Source organism: Chiroxiphia lanceolata, chromosome 5 (assembly GCF_009829145.1).
Source record: "Chiroxiphia lanceolata isolate bChiLan1 chromosome 5, bChiLan1.pri, whole genome shotgun sequence".
NCBI lineage: Eukaryota > Metazoa > Chordata > Aves > Passeriformes > Pipridae > Chiroxiphia > Chiroxiphia lanceolata.
In genome coordinates, this window is record NC_045641.1 from 12,424,972 (window position 1) to 12,440,870 (window position 15,899).

Below are 15,899 nucleotides of genomic sequence, written 5' to 3' on the forward strand. Positions count from 1 at the left end.
GAATAGCACAATAAAAATGCACCAACAGGTAAGCTATTTGTTACAGTAAGCCATGATTTAGGTGCTTGATAAAACAAAAAAATATTTCCAGAAATAATTTGTTGAACATATCCAATTTTAACAGTATTCCTGAAAATAGCTGTTTGTAAATAAATAGTTGTAGAATACATAAATCAGTAAGTAATCCCAAACTAGCATAAATAGAAAAGTAAGTGGGTTTTTTTTGCTTCACATGCTGCTTCTGTATTTGATTTTGTCAGTCCACATAAAGTCAGAGTTGTAAGGTCTCCCATGGGACAGATGTAACCAAGCAAGAACCTATTCATAAACATGAAGAATTTAACATTCATTCAATAAAATTATTACTTTGAATTTACATTGTTAAATTGAATAAATAATATTAATTACATATAGAATGCTAATTAAAATACAAAACCCAAGATTTTGGAAGTAAATTAACAAGATCGCTGTCAATATTTTTTGGTAATGAAAGTCAACTTGGGCAAAAAATGGACAATTGTTATGCTATAAGGTAACACCCAGTTTTCAGTAGGTACTTACAGCAACATTGTATTCCCATATCATCCTCCAGAAGTCTATGACTGTATTGGCTAAGGGTCCCTGTGTAGCACGTACGCTTTTGGCCCATGGACTCCCTGGGATTGCACAAAGGAACCATTAATGTTTATAAAGAAAATTTATCTGCACTGAATGAAGAGGCTTTCTGTTATAATAATATAAAATTAGAATATCCTTTTTTTTGATATACAACAGGAAGGGTGAATATCAACATGAGTCCAATTACATTAGTGGGATTTTGCTGGTCATCTCGAGGAGGCCCAAGATTACAACAGCTACAGCACTGCCAAAGTCTGTCACAGAAAACAAGTTTCTGTATGTTCTGTTCAGATCCTGAAGATTTCCTATAAGTCCTCATTTTTTTTCTTCAAACATTTAGTAATGAAAATTTGAAAATCTTTCTGCTAAAAAGCATCCTGTTGAACAAACTTAAGTTCCCCGCTCCCACTAATACATTTAAAAAATATGAAGTTTTGAAATTTGTTTTATATAAATCCTGAAGAAATTAATATTCAGCCTTTCAAGCTAAATATTCAACCTGTTTCTGAATAACAAATGCTGGGTAAAAACATCAGAAATAAAGTACAAAGACAGCTCAAGACATTAATACTTTGAAAACAAAACTGGCTTTTAGTCAATTCTGGCTTCCCTTTTAGAATGTTAGACATAATTCCATTGGCACACTTTTGCCATGAACAGCAAGAAGTGTGTATTAATATACACAATTTGTAAAACACCTCATTTATAGTCCCTAAAAACAGTCTTTCTTAAAATGGTGTATTTTTATCACTAACAACTGCATCTGAACACAACTGCATCTCAATTTTCCTATGGTATAAATTTCCAATTTGCTTGCCTGCCACTTTAAAATGAAGTATTTTATATTTTCACTTAAGAGTAATATCAAAGTTTAAAACTGTGTTAGAAATGGCATCATGTTTGCAAATTTATTCAAGTCATAATAAAAGAATATCTTCCCTCACAGCTTTAAATTCTCATCTCAGACTCTAATATTAAAACTACACTGACACAAAATAAAGCCAAAAAAGAATTCAAGAACTGTTAAATTAGTAATACATACCTTAATGAAATTTGCATTGATGTAGTCTGAATCTTGTGGGGGAGTTTTTAAGGTCAGTTTAACTCGACTATGATCAACTAAAAGGAAAATAATGGGTTTTTTAAACGAGAATTACAACACAGGTAATCAGTATGTAACAGTAAATACAATATATATAGTACATTAAAGAACATTTCCCAAAGGTTAGTCCCACATGCAAGTCAGTTCATTAATTTATGAATAAATCAACTCAGGTAGAGATAAGCAGAGCAGCTCCTATTGCTATGTGGTGCTTCTGATGCTCAAGTTCACAGGGTACCATCTCCTGGAATTCCAAGAATGCATCATTACAAAGAGTCAAAAATCATTTAATCAGAAGCCATGAAAACTGTAGTTAATTGTTGCTACACAACAGTAACACAGACATGAACGGTCAGAATCAAAGGCACACTTATGGAAAGCAGAAGAATAAAAGGCCAGTGCAGAGTTAATGCAGCTGGCAGGTCTTAAAGTCTCTGCCAAGGAGTACTTTGTCAGGTATTACAACATAAAACTTGACTGGGGTTTATTGCTCAGGCACAGACTGACCTCTGTCCCCAAACACTGGGCTGGGCACTTTGCTGGGGCACTTCTGAACTAGAATGCAGCAGATTCCTTCATTTAAAGGGTTTTGACACGTCAAGTTTCTGCCTCAAACATTATTGACTGACTCAGAGAAAGCTGCTTATAAAAACAGCAGCTCTTTGGAGACCAAAATCCTCAGCAGTCTTAAAAATAGCCTTATTACTTGTTGACAGAACAAACTAAACATCTTGGTATTCTTTTTGGCATTGAAAAAACCCCCTGCATCTTTAATACTTGATTGTTACTAAAAAGGGGTAGGTGGTTTGGCAGGTTCACCAGTCCTTCCAGCTCTTGTTGACAACAATACTTCCTAGCTATGACACAAAAATCATTCACTCTATCTCTACAATAGAGGCTCCTTTAGTCATAAATCCAGATAAGAAAAAAATTATCTTCAAATGGGGGAACAGAAGTATCTGCAGAAACAGCATCTGCTCAAGCAATTTATGCTACTTTCTGCTCCAGGGTCAACTTCTCAACAACTGAACAGCTGTAAGCATTTGATTAGACCTAAATTCAAGAAAAAGAAACAAAGAACAATATATTTCAAAAGAGCAAATATGGTTAAGTTGGGGGTTTTGTTTTGTCAAAACACCACTGATAATAAAACGATGAATCATGCCCACAAGAACTACATGCTAAGAGTAACTTCTATACGAAAAGGTCTTTCAAAAAGCTTGTAAGATGGTGAAATTTTTCTGCCAGACTTCTCATAACATGCAAAAAAAATATCTGCATTACAATGAAAGGTTTCCTAAAAAAGCACAAGACTTTTAGATCACAGATTCTAAAGACACCACACTCACATAAAGGCCTAGAGAAATCTAAAACCCATTAACTGTATTACACTCTGATACATAGAAGGTTAAAGAAAGAACACTCTCTAAGCATGCAGTACTGTCACAAGCTTTATACTAAAACTGCTTTTAAGTGGAAGAACAGACTAATTAAAGTAACAGGCTAATGAGGGATCCTATCTTCCCAGCCCAGTAGATCCAAAATTCTACAGCAGTTTTCAAATCTCAACATTTCCAGCCTGCCTTTATGTGCCACAGCTCAGCTCCTACAGAGTTTTAGGTCTAGAATAGAATTCTCCAAGAAAAATCCACTGCAGATTTCAGCTTCAAGAAGATTAAGTGCTTGGATACTGCTGTGTAACTTAAAGGTTCAGTTCCCGATGACTAATTGGTTCTTCAGGTGACCACTGAACACCATGTTTCATTTAACTAGCATTTAAGATGTCTTAGTAAACTGTAACAGAAACATGCATCTTTGAAGCCAGTGTTGAGTTAGAACTGATCTCTCCGGTAGCAGTAACAATTTCTGACAAACATAGCCCTAATCTCTCATTAAGTTACAAATGTACATTCTTTCCTGGATTTACGAGAGATAGGCAAAGTATCATCACCTTTCTCCTGGTTCTTCTCATTTCTGTCAAGCTGGTCTCCCATCAATTTATTGCTGAAAACCTTGGATGTTTGAAGACATTCTCACTGTATGAGTGAGAACTGAAAATATGCCTTCAATTTTCCTCTATGTCAGCTTGAGGTTCATTCATTTCCCCACTGTGAGCAGCAATCCCAATGACTCAGGTTTTATTTCATGCAGATGAAAGATATGCAGATCTACTGCTCTAGTTGCAGCCATTCACTACTGTAGTGCTACTGTCTCCCCAACAGCCTGGGTGCTACCATGATTTTGCTGTTTTGTTCATGATCTACCAAAATGCCAGGACAGAAGAAAGAGTATATCCACTGCTAATAAGATGACAATAACCACTTCCTCTCTCTTTTCACTCTATCTATAAACACTTCCTCTCAACTAAAAAAAAAAAAATGAAACAAACACAAAACATTAATGATATTTAATTATTTTGCTGCAGTTCAGCTCAGTAACACACTACTCTTCAAGATGTGATCTATGTTATATGTACATCCCCCAGTGAAATCTAAACACATACGTATTTCCTTCTCAGCGTGGCAGCAAGCACCATGCCCACCTTGCTAAACAATCTAGGGCCTTGGCTTTAGGTTAAAGTTTACTGCTTGAATTGTTGCTCCAAGCACTAATAAACAGTAAAAATTTCAGCACTAGAAAAACCCAGCACACAGGTATACAACAACCTTAAACACAATAATTCACTGGAGTTTATTATTAGAACACATTTTGAAAGTGAAAGCTAATGATGCTTAAAACCATTTTCAACTGCAAACTAGTTGTAAACCTCCTAACAATTCAGAGAAAGCTGAGCAGAGCAAAATATACCTGTTGCTGACCTGGGAAGCGTAGAAGCCTTTAATCTCACTGTCAGCTGTTCATATCAAAGGCATGGTAGAGCTTCTGAATGCACGGCCTCATGAGCTACACAAAGTGAGCTGTAACAGACAATCTTGTAATTTCAGATCACTGATCTGTTATATCCATACATTGGTGGCTTTAAAATTTAAATTCTGTTCTGACTCCTTTCTATGACTTTTCTATGTCCACACATTAACAGAATTTTATTTAGGCTCTAGCAAAATAGAAACGAAAGTTAATCCAGCATTGAAAGTTCTTCAACACCATTTGTAGGATACAACAACCAAAAAAAAAGATCTATTTTACTTCAAACTTACAGAGCCTTAAGGTCTGTAAAATTTCATCTGGAGTTTATGCTGCCATTTGTTTGTTTTGTACCATTAATAACGTGCTTCTAAGGAAAAAATACATTTAAGTACCTTGCAAAGTTCTCAACTGTTCTGAGCTGAAATGAAAGTGCTGGCTTGATATGGCTTCAGAACCAGCACTTTTATCTTCAGGTGGTACCTCTCTCTCAAAACATAAGAATGTTCATTCACTTTGCCTTCCGAGTTAAAAATACAAATTTTAAGAAGGTTATCTTGCAGTAAATTATCTCCAATTTTGCCTTTCAGTAGTAATTAATAGTAAAATTCAAATACATGAATAAAAACAAGCACTTTCCTTTGTCTTCTATTAACATGTAAATCAGACTTACATGGCAATATATCCTTGTATCTATTCTTTTTAACATTTTCTTCTTTTTCTCCAGTGGCTGTTGGGTAGATCTTCTCTGTTCTGTATTTTGTTGATAATCTTCTTAACCTCTGAAATAAAAGATTCATGTTAAAGTCTCAACAAACATCACAAGGTATTAGTTTCATTGATGAAGAAGGTCACTCAGAAAAAAAAACCCTCTTCTCTTCTTTTACAATATTCACTGTGATGAAGTTTAAAAATCTAATTATCCAGTACTTTTAGCATATCAGCAGTTTATAAGCAAGCTGAAACTAGCTCTATACATCATGAGACATGGAACTTTGGAAAAGCCACCATACCTGTCTCTCAGGTACAAGCTACTTGCAATTAAGATGAGTGACAGGAGGTCTGCTGTACTCACTACAGTATGTAATTTTTTTCTCCCCTCCATCTATTTCAAATCCTAGAAATTTGAGAGAGTCAAAACCTCTGATAATAAAGACCAGCCCCTGCCTTTCAGAAACCTGGGAAATAACAAGAGCATACAGCTTTTATCATCCCAAACAAGTTAGGCCTGTGCAACCTGAAAACTGAGGAGGAAGAGAAGAGTGTAAGTTCTCTTTGGAAAATAAAAAATACAAGAATAGTCGGCAGTGCTTGTTACTTCAGACTGTGTAGACATCCAGATTTAAAAAGGTACACTAAAGAACTCAGAAACTTAACTCTGGTGGTTGCAAAACCAGTCATTCTATGGACACTGACATGGTGGTGGTATGTAAGACTATCAAGAGGAAGACTGAACACAGCTTCAAACAAGTTCAGCATCTCCAGTGAATGGTATTCTGCACGAGTAGAAAAATAGAGGTTGTTCATGATTCCCTCCCTCTATATTCAATGCATCGTTATCATCTTGAAGACTCAAAACATCCATGACTTATGTTCTTTTGGGGACAGGGGAGGTTTTTTGCTAGTTAAAAATGTAAATCTTGTTTGTCACTGACTGTACAAAAACATACAGGCAGAAGGGCATTGTAAATAAGATCATCTGCTTGGAAGCCAGTTTCTTCTTGAATTCTTCTAAACTATTAAAACACTTGGGACACTCACTGCACACTTCAATTAAAAAAAAAACAATTTTGGCAACTCATGTCCCCCAGTAATCCATCAAGCAAAGAGAAAAAGAAAAAAACCATAAAATTTAGCATTTCTCTTGCATATAGAAAAACATTTTCACAAAATTTATCTGGATATAGTAAAAAAAAAATATCAAATTTTCTATGCAAATGTGGATAAAACTTGGCACTAATTTAGTTGAAAAATAAGTCTCTAATAAACCAGAAAAGTGGCATTTACAGAGCAAAGACAAATGGCATGGTAAATTAAGATAAAAAAAAGGTACATCAAGTAGTACCAGTTTCAAATTTTTTCTCTTCTACAAGGACTTAATCACAGATTATATCCCTGAACACTAAAAAGAGTAACAGAATTAGCATTAAAAAACTTGCAATATTAGTCAGTGAAGTAAAACCAGTAAATATCTGGAGATACGGCAGTAGGTCTCTGACCACACAGTGACCAAAGTGCTAAATATATTATCTGAAAACGTTGCTACAGTGAGGAACAGGAAGATGCAATTCTTAACAAGGCACGTAAACAGTTACTGGAAGGCTCCATGCAAACTACACTCATCTTTGCAACACTAAAAACAAATTTGCAGCATAACCTGTGAACACGACGGGCAGAGAAAACCTGGTTTGTAACTCAGCATGAAGAATGCCACTGCACACAGAAGACACTGTCCAATGTAACGCTGACCTTTCCCTGTGTCAAAATGAAAAATACCACTTGTGCTTAGACTGAAAGTAACCAGGAGTCTAGAAATAGTGAAATTAATACACATAATTCAGCTATATCTGCTATGAACTGTGAGGCTGAGATAGGCTATAAGCCTCCAATTAAGGGGGGGGGGGGGACAAAGAGCAACAATGATACTTCCACACACAGTCACCAATATGATTTGTGTATTGTTCCACATCTCAACGTGGTTGTGAGTTTTAGACAGTTTTTTTCCTCCATCTTACTTATTTTATGGGACAAATGTCATGACTCTGCTTAGAAAAAAGTAAGAAAGAAGTTTAAAGAAAAACTACCTCAACAACCACGAGTAGAAGCAAAAAGTTATTTTGCATGAGAAAAAACAAGCTTGAGGAAGTCAGGTTAGGTATCAAAAAGCACATGAGTAAGATGATCCTTTTTGCTTTAGTCTATTTTAAAGGCATGCAAAAAAAATACTTTCACAGGTACAACTTGAACCTGCTGTAAGCCAAAAAGGCTTGAGTGACTAGTATTGACTTTCATTTTCTAGAAAGAGATGCTATGAGAGTTCAGCACAGCCTTCTCCCCTGCATGATCCACCCTCCCCTACTCTACAACGTGCTAACAGACCAGAAAGGAGGATTAGCATAGTACAGCTCCAAGGCAAAGCCTCGAAATGAAATACAGATTGATTTTAACACACATCTGTTCCAAAAATACTTCAGGACCCACGTTTTAATGCATGTTTTGCCAGCTGTTTTGTGACATGGGTAATAGAAGATATGTAAGTACAGTCCTGAGAGCAATCAAAAAGAGTAAGGAGCACTCTTTACGATTTATAGTCGTACCCCCTACATAGAATAATATCTACTTTGTGCTTTGGAAGAGGAAGAATGACTAAGGAGTAAAGAAAGAAGTTTTAAAATTGAACTTTGAACAAACTATGACAGGAATGGAAAAGTGCCAGACTCAGCAGAGGATTCTGCCCTACACACAATAGAAAATTCCTGTAGAAAGCTATTGCAGTGTGCTCACAGCCTGCTGGGGGATGCACAAGATCCAGTGCTTCCTAGGTTACAGCCCAGAGTGACCAGAAGGAGGAGAATGTACTCATAGCAGAAAGGGGGCAATGACAGGGCAGAAGAAGAAAGAATTTTTTTCATACTGTTGTAAGCTGATGGCAAGACAGCCAGCAAGATCCGTCACAGTCCAGTTTCACGCTAATTTTTAATAACAACTGTCTACAGTACAAAGCATTTGGGTTAAGTCAGTAAAGTGCCAAAATGCTTCCAAGAAGATACTCAGACACCAACAGCAGGGACAGAGGTCCCACCTGGTGCCTCTGCAGATAATACGGGCGCTTCCATGACACATCTATTCATTGGAATTGCTATTCTGGTACCACAAAAAACTTCACTGGTATATTCTTTAAGGAACAAATGGTCAAAAAGTTAAGTATGATTAACCATAGACATGCACTTAAAGAACTACATTCACGAGGCCTTTGGTTCCATCCTCATTAGAAAAGCTTGATTTTAATTCTGCTTATTCATTGCATGACAGAAGTGGTTGTGGGGTGGTGACAAACACTTACCACATGTGACAGTGGGGAGATGAGTCTTTGAAACAACTTAAGTTTCAGAAGCATGCTTCCAACTTCCACAGTGGTTTTATAGTCTCTACTACAAATCTACTTCAGTATTTTTTTTAAAAAAGACAAACCAGCTTTTCAAACCCAACTTGCGGAATCCTACCATATTAATAAGAACTCTGTCCAATCAGTTCAGGAAATACAGATCTCTGACTTTAATTGTCAATTTATTTATCTATTTAACACTTCAGAAAGCCTGTGAAGGTACATTGCCTAATACCATAGAAGTGCTGTTTGTGAATTAAAGAAAGCATTTATATAGCCTACTGAGATTTGAAGAACTCACTTCAAAAGCATAAACCTTATTTAAGATACTAAAGTTCTTGTGACTCCTTTCCAGGTTTCTTTTCAAGGAGAACGCAAGAAATATTTCACCAGAGTTTCACTTATCTCAAGTCCTCAATCTGACTCCTAAGCCTTGTCTGACATTTCTAATTGGCAAAACATCAGATAGTAAAACAGTAATGTTCTTTTGAATCTCCTTTCTGACCATACTGACGGGCAGGAAATACAGGAGTGTCAAATGCCACTCCTACAATACTCCAGGACACCCACAGTTCATTTGCCATACTCTTCAGGGACAGTTCTGGCAGTGATCTTCTGAGAATGCACTAATCACACAGGAACATATTTTGTTTTGCAAAATTTGCCTAAGTGCATTAGAAATACTCAAAGAAACAAAAAATTCAAGAGAAGCTTCCACAAAGTTACCTTAAAAATCAAAGCATAAAAGAAGATACTAGGACACACTTAAAAAATGTTGTATTAATGCACTCATTTCATGAAACAAGATAACTATTTCTATCATAAGGTAGGTATTTCATTTTTCTTACTAACAGGAGGGGAATAAAAACCACATGAATTATGTTCAACTGTGGTCTTATTTAAATAATTTAGATAAACAGTACTAGGGCAGAATAAATCCCCTAGTACTTTTATACAGTGAGAAAAATGTACCTGTATGGAGCAGTGTGAACCAAATTACCACAATGTCCAAATTACTTACTATTTTCTGATTATCTATGGTCAGCTTACAAAGGTCTCTGATTCTGTACCTATGAACACAGAAATGCCAGAAAAGCCTTTGGCAGCAGACAGTTCAATGCAGACTTAGAAATAGCACTGCTCAAATGGGGCTCTGACTTCCTAAAACTGCTTTGGTTCCACAAGTATTTTAGATTCAAGTCTCTGCAAATCCAACTGGAGATTTGCTACACCATTTTCTTATCACTGAGGGTTCTGGGAAACACCAAGAGCAGCTGATGGTAATAAACCCAGGTGGAGAATGGACTGTTCAGGAGTGCCTCTGCAGCTCTGGGTTGCAATAGTGAGGAATAAATGACCACAGTGAGCTGGATTTCCTTTTGTCACTCTGCCAGAAGAGCTGTGTGGGATTCAGTTGGGCTGAATCAACCTCCAACTGGGATATCACTGGTTAACTTATTCCCCTGCTAAGTAGCACAAATAATGGAGAGTTTAGTATGATTTCAGGTATCACACTTTGCAGTTTATGTTGGTACACTAAATGCTCTGCATCTGTTGTTGCAAATAAACACAGCATGAAAACAGGAAAGACCTACATGCAAAAAAGTGTCCAAACAGTCCAAGCTGGCAACTAAAATAGTTATCATACTTAGCACATACATATGATACTACAGATAAAATTACTTGAAAACCAGCATCCACTTGTGACCCATGTCAATATTTCCCCATTGATTCCTGTTAGCTTTCAAACAGCAACTGTTTGTAACAATTCCTAGCCCTCGTGATGGCAGGAAAAAGCCTTCCCAAGCGCTAGTCCAGCATAAACAATGAAATGAGAATGATCCGGTTCTGTAAAAGCTTCACTGTATCTCAACATTCACAGATGGCTTTGGCTGCAAAAAAAACCAGGCTAGCAGTCTCTACTTAACCTATTTCTCTGAAACAAAGCCCTGAAAGGAGATTTCAGGCTGCACTGATAGAGGAGTTTCCATTGTCTCAGCATTTTCTTCTGGCAACACCTACTAACTCTCAAGCTTCAGGTGCTCCAAGGCTGAAGTGACTAATAGACAAGCCTGATAACTACAGTTCCTTGGGAGCTCTGTCTTCTGTGTTTCATAGCAGGACGACATTCCAGGAAACTTGTGTGAACCACATAAAAGAAGAATCCTTCCAAAATTAGCCAGAGAACCGAGAACAGCATCGTCTCAGTATTAGATGGCACAGTGTATTCTATACAGGAGTTGGGCTTGATGATCCTTGCAGGCCCTTCCAACTCAGGACATTCTATGATCTACAGTTTTACAACATCTTAACTTTGATATTTTCTCAGGAAAGAGGGGAATTCATGTTATTGCATTAATTGGAGATTTCTAGCCAGTAAAAAAGCTTCAGTCAATGAAGACAAAGCCAGTACAATCCTCATGCAGAGGATGTACATCAAGGCAAAATAACAGTACTGCAAGCAGCCAGTTAGGGAGTATATCCTACTTTCTACAGTATCACATTAAAACTAGAAACAGCTGATGAAAATTTCAATGGAATCAACCAGCACATCTGAAAAAAATCCAGCAGCTTGTTCCTGAAGAAAACAGCTCCTAAATGCAGTAAGAAAAAATTGTTGATTTTGTAGCCTATAAAATATGCCATCTTTCTATTTAAGGGCTTCTATACCAATCTTCTTACTGATTCATTTTTCACAAGCAATTGAATTTAAAAGTCAAGATGGTGACTAAGACTTGAGTTGACCTTCATATAATTTTCTGCAATTTTCAAGGCAACCAACACCATTCATTTAAGGACAAAAGAATTATGATTGTTTCTTTAGTGAAAAAAGAATTATTAATATCTAAAAAATTTTAAACACTTAAAAATTGCAAAATAATTACAAATGTCAGTCTACTGAGCAAAAACAATCTTGAAATAAGGAAGAAAAAGACAGTTTTCCCCACTTCCAGACTTTTTTGTCACAACACTGTAGGTATCTGGTGTACTAGTAGTTCTTGTACAACTTTACTGCCACCAATCCACCAATCTTGATGATTTGTTCAAGAAACTGATGGATGTGTATTTATGACACATTTAGGCTGAATCTGCACTTCGGTCAGAGTCAGAAATTTAACATCTTGGCATATGACAGCGACAAATAACTTGCAAAAAAAATTGTCAAACTCAGTCCAGTTTTCATTACATTAATACTTTCTTTGCTGCAGGAAATTACTGTACCATCACATAACAAGGGTACAAAGACACATAATCCTTCCACCTTCTGCCGCTACCTACAGCATAGGGTTTAAGTAGACATGAGGGATAACAGGAAAGGGTATGTATTGTATCTGTTCTCCAAAATGTCATCTATATGTGCAATCAGTGCAGAAACTTCCAGTGTAAGCACAACAAAACTGTGTAACTCACTCTAGACCATGACAACCTCCAAATGTGTGGGGCAATTCAGCAACACCACAATAACAGGCCAGTTGGGAGTGTGTACAAACACCCTGAACCCAGAGTGTCTGTCTATAAAGTATCCAAAACCAGGATCGAGTATGACACAGGTGGGATTAACTTTCCACTCTGACGCTGGAAGGGGGTGGTGGTTTTTGTTTATTTTAAAACAAAGAAGTGGTTATAGGTCCAGGTAAACTTCTTCTCAAGAGCAACTCTGACTTATCTAGGAGAGATGGCCACACTACAGTCCGCTCTACCTAGACAGTCTATCTCCGAAGTCAATCAAATTTTGACATCCTGAATGTGATGCTGACATTCTTGGTGCAACATTTGAGTGAAGATTTTACAGAGCATGTCCTTCACCCCCAAATAGAGACAAATTAGACACTGGTCCTACCTCCCTCCACACACCAGATTTAAAGTTTCTCAGGGTAGTCAAAATCCAACAGCTCTGATGCAACAGGAACAGACACCAAAGTAACAGCATCCCCAGGAGTGGTGCATGGAAGCCTAGAAGAAATTATCTAAATGCAAGTTGAGTCTTTTTCCACAAGAACACCCCAAAGGCAAGAGGTTTTACTGCATGTTAATCACGCAGCTAAAAGGAACACAAGCCATACTTTTTCATGGCCACACAAGAGGGGCTGGATGAGTCACTGTTGGTTGTAACTTTGTGGCTCCTGAGCTTCAGCCCTTGTGTCTCAATTGATATAACAATCTGAAACAGTGAAAAGTGCCCTGTGACAAGCACTCACAGGAAAAGTTGCATAGCAAATCCACGTGAGGTACAATTCATACAAATAAACAGCATGAGGATCTAAACAGGCATCAGGTAAGCCACTGTCCTTGAAGAATATTTAGGGGTTTTAATCATATCAATTCTCCCCGAAATATTCCATCATTTATTACTCCCCACAGTCTTTACCATTCCCTTGCTTGTGACTTCACAGTATGTGGAATAAAGCATTAAGATCCATGGAGAATGTATTTCACTTTTGTTTCTGCTCAGCACTAGAGAAAAGAGAGGGGAACTACCCAAATTCTCCCCCTTCTTCCTTCACAAGATGCAAAAACCCTTCCTCTTTTCCCACGCCTTGGAACACATTTCCTTGAAGTCAGTGTTTGTTTTCGAAGCAATTCATAAAAGGTGGAAAAAAAATGCACCACAACTGAAACAGGAAACACTGAGCTTTCACTCCAACAGAAGTAAACTAGAATTTCCTACCTGCTAGTCCCCCACTAACAAAGCTGCCGTAATTAAAGACACAGGAGAATAATCTTAGAGCCTTATTAAAACCAAAAGCCTTTTAATAAATCTGCACATACACACCCTGCCCCCCAAAAAAGGATCTGCTATAGCCATTATCTCCTGCCTTCCAAAAAGGCTTTTAACAGCCATGTCTTGCCAATTTAACTAAAACACAAATCCTGCCCTGTAACTTTCACTGAGAATGACTTTAAGTTGAAAAGCTGGAGCCTAACAACTGCTCTGGGTAAAAAGCATAGCTGTTTGTGCAGTCAAGAAATACTGCAAATGACATCTGGTTTGGGGTCCAAATTACCTCACTGAAACATGTCTAGAGCTCAAAGGTGCTGTTCCTTTCAGCTATGTGACATTCTCGTGCATACAGTTGAATTGCTATGCAATGACACGTGTTTAGTGTCTAATATGCAATTCCAATAAAAATATTCCAATTTTATCTTTCCCCAGAAGTCTAACTTGTTTTTTAGAAGCAAGCTTGAACCTTGCACAGAAACATCTTTAGTGATTTTCACAGTTTAGAACCCCCACTATTCAATAGGCAAGATTAGGATACTGCTAATACAGTTATGTTAGTTCATGACTGGCAAGTAAAACCACCACAAGGTTTTAATGACTACTCCCCTCCAAAAACCCCACTATCTAACAAATACAAACCCCAACATTTTTGACAAGTGCTGAATCAGTACTTCCAGGCAGGGAACATACACAGGGAATATATAAGACTGTAAAGAGAAAGATAAAGTAGCAAACAGAAAATACATTTCTACTATCTGGAGAAAACACGATTACAACTATTTTCACCCCTTCTTTGAGGCTGTGTCTGGAAGCCAAGGAATGTGCTAGTTATAAAGAGGCCATTTATGACAGAGTTCAATAGCATTTTAAGAGCCAGAAAGAAGTAGCCTCATTAAAGATGTACTAAGATTTCAACTGTAATAACCCTAGCTAATAACCAGCACAATATTTGTGGAGATACAAAGGAATTTCGTGTACTAATTGTTTACATTTGCAATATCTGTCAATTTTTGCCTAACAAATGTGTCCCCAACAGTTAAAAAGCACACACCTTTCAAGCACAATTCTGGTTTCAAAAAGAGACAGAACAGGGAATCCAATGGCAAACAAAATTCTTGTAATTCTGGAAGAAAAAGCTGTAAAGCAACTATTGAGAGGAAACCAAAGCAGCAACAGCTAGTACAGAAACAATAAATCTAGACAACCAGTTATTCACAGACATGACTTTAGATTATTTCCCTCCATTAAAGTTCTTGCATTAATGGCTGAACGTTCAAGAGTTGGAAGTAGCACTGCTAAATGTTCAAATGTTAGAACGATACAAACTCTACTATTTAATTTGCTTCTACTGAATTAAAAAAGGCCCCTAATCTTCTCCATATATTCCATATTGTATGCAGTTCTCTTCTACAAAATAACACAGGCATATACACAGTGTTACAGATTTAGTATTCACCATGAAGAGTATATATTATAGTATTAATATAGTATTGCCACTCAAGGTATTACAGTATACCATTCAAAGAGAATGTTTCTTACTTTCCTCATATTTTGTTCAACAAGTCACTTCAAGAAAAGGAAAAGGTTGTGATGCTTCTCCAATAAAACCATTTCAAATATATTGTTTGACATACTATTAACACTTTGAGTTCCATGGTAACCTTAATCCCAGATATTCTAAGGCCCGCAAAGAAAGTTATCTCTTCTGCAGCCCTGTATCATGACTTCATTAGAACACCCAAAGACAAGAATACTACAGTGAAGTTACCAAAAAAGAAATGAAAATACTGTTTTAATCAAACAGTTTGAAGTTTAACCTTTTTAAAATCATGAACAATCCCAAGGAAATTTTTAATTCTGAACTCACAAAAGCTTGTACCACCACTAAAGGATCAAGTAACAAATGTTTAGTGTACATCCTCTTAAAGTCAGTGTTGAGAATCTATATTCCTAGTACTTCAAAAATAATGCCTTTATATAAATTATTTTGTACACCAAAACTGCAGTTCAAATTTAAATTCTTTTCGAAATATTTGTAGGATGCCTTTATGATATTTATAATGTATCTATTTCTGCAGTTCTTCTATTTTGAAGAGCAGAGAAACATTTACCTCCTATGAAGTATATACTCAATCATCTAAAGGTTTTTAAGTACCCTGCAGGTTACATTTGTTACACAGCTAATGTGTGAAATACAGTCCTTCTGCAGTGCCAAATTTCAACAAACAGAAAGCTACTCAAGTCAACTGGTAAAATGAATCTGGTTCAGGCAAGTGCCTTGTCAATCAAGTTGCTGATATATTTAAAACAACCCTCAGCTGCCATGGCTTTAAAAAGCTGAATATTTACAATCCAGAATGTTAAAGTTGATGGTTTGTTTGGTAAACAATTGCACAGGTTTTTATCTGATATACAAATAACTTTACTCAACACCTCCGGGTTCTGGATGACAGATTTACTTCCAGGTATTTCAGAAACACACGGGA

The 15,899-nt window shown here is 36.8% G+C and overlaps 1 protein-coding gene across 1 annotated transcript in view; it reads right to left on the reverse strand.

Moving 5' to 3' along the window:
- PTPN12 (protein tyrosine phosphatase non-receptor type 12) overlaps positions 1-15,899 on the reverse strand; it is a 67,542-nt gene that overhangs the window by 31,682 nt on the left and 19,961 nt on the right. The window contains 4 exon segments of the mRNA XM_032688595.1: positions 562-632; positions 635-656; positions 1,661-1,737; positions 5,259-5,367. Of these exon segments, the coding sequence (XP_032544486.1) occupies positions 562-632; positions 635-656; positions 1,661-1,737; positions 5,259-5,367 (279 nt within the window).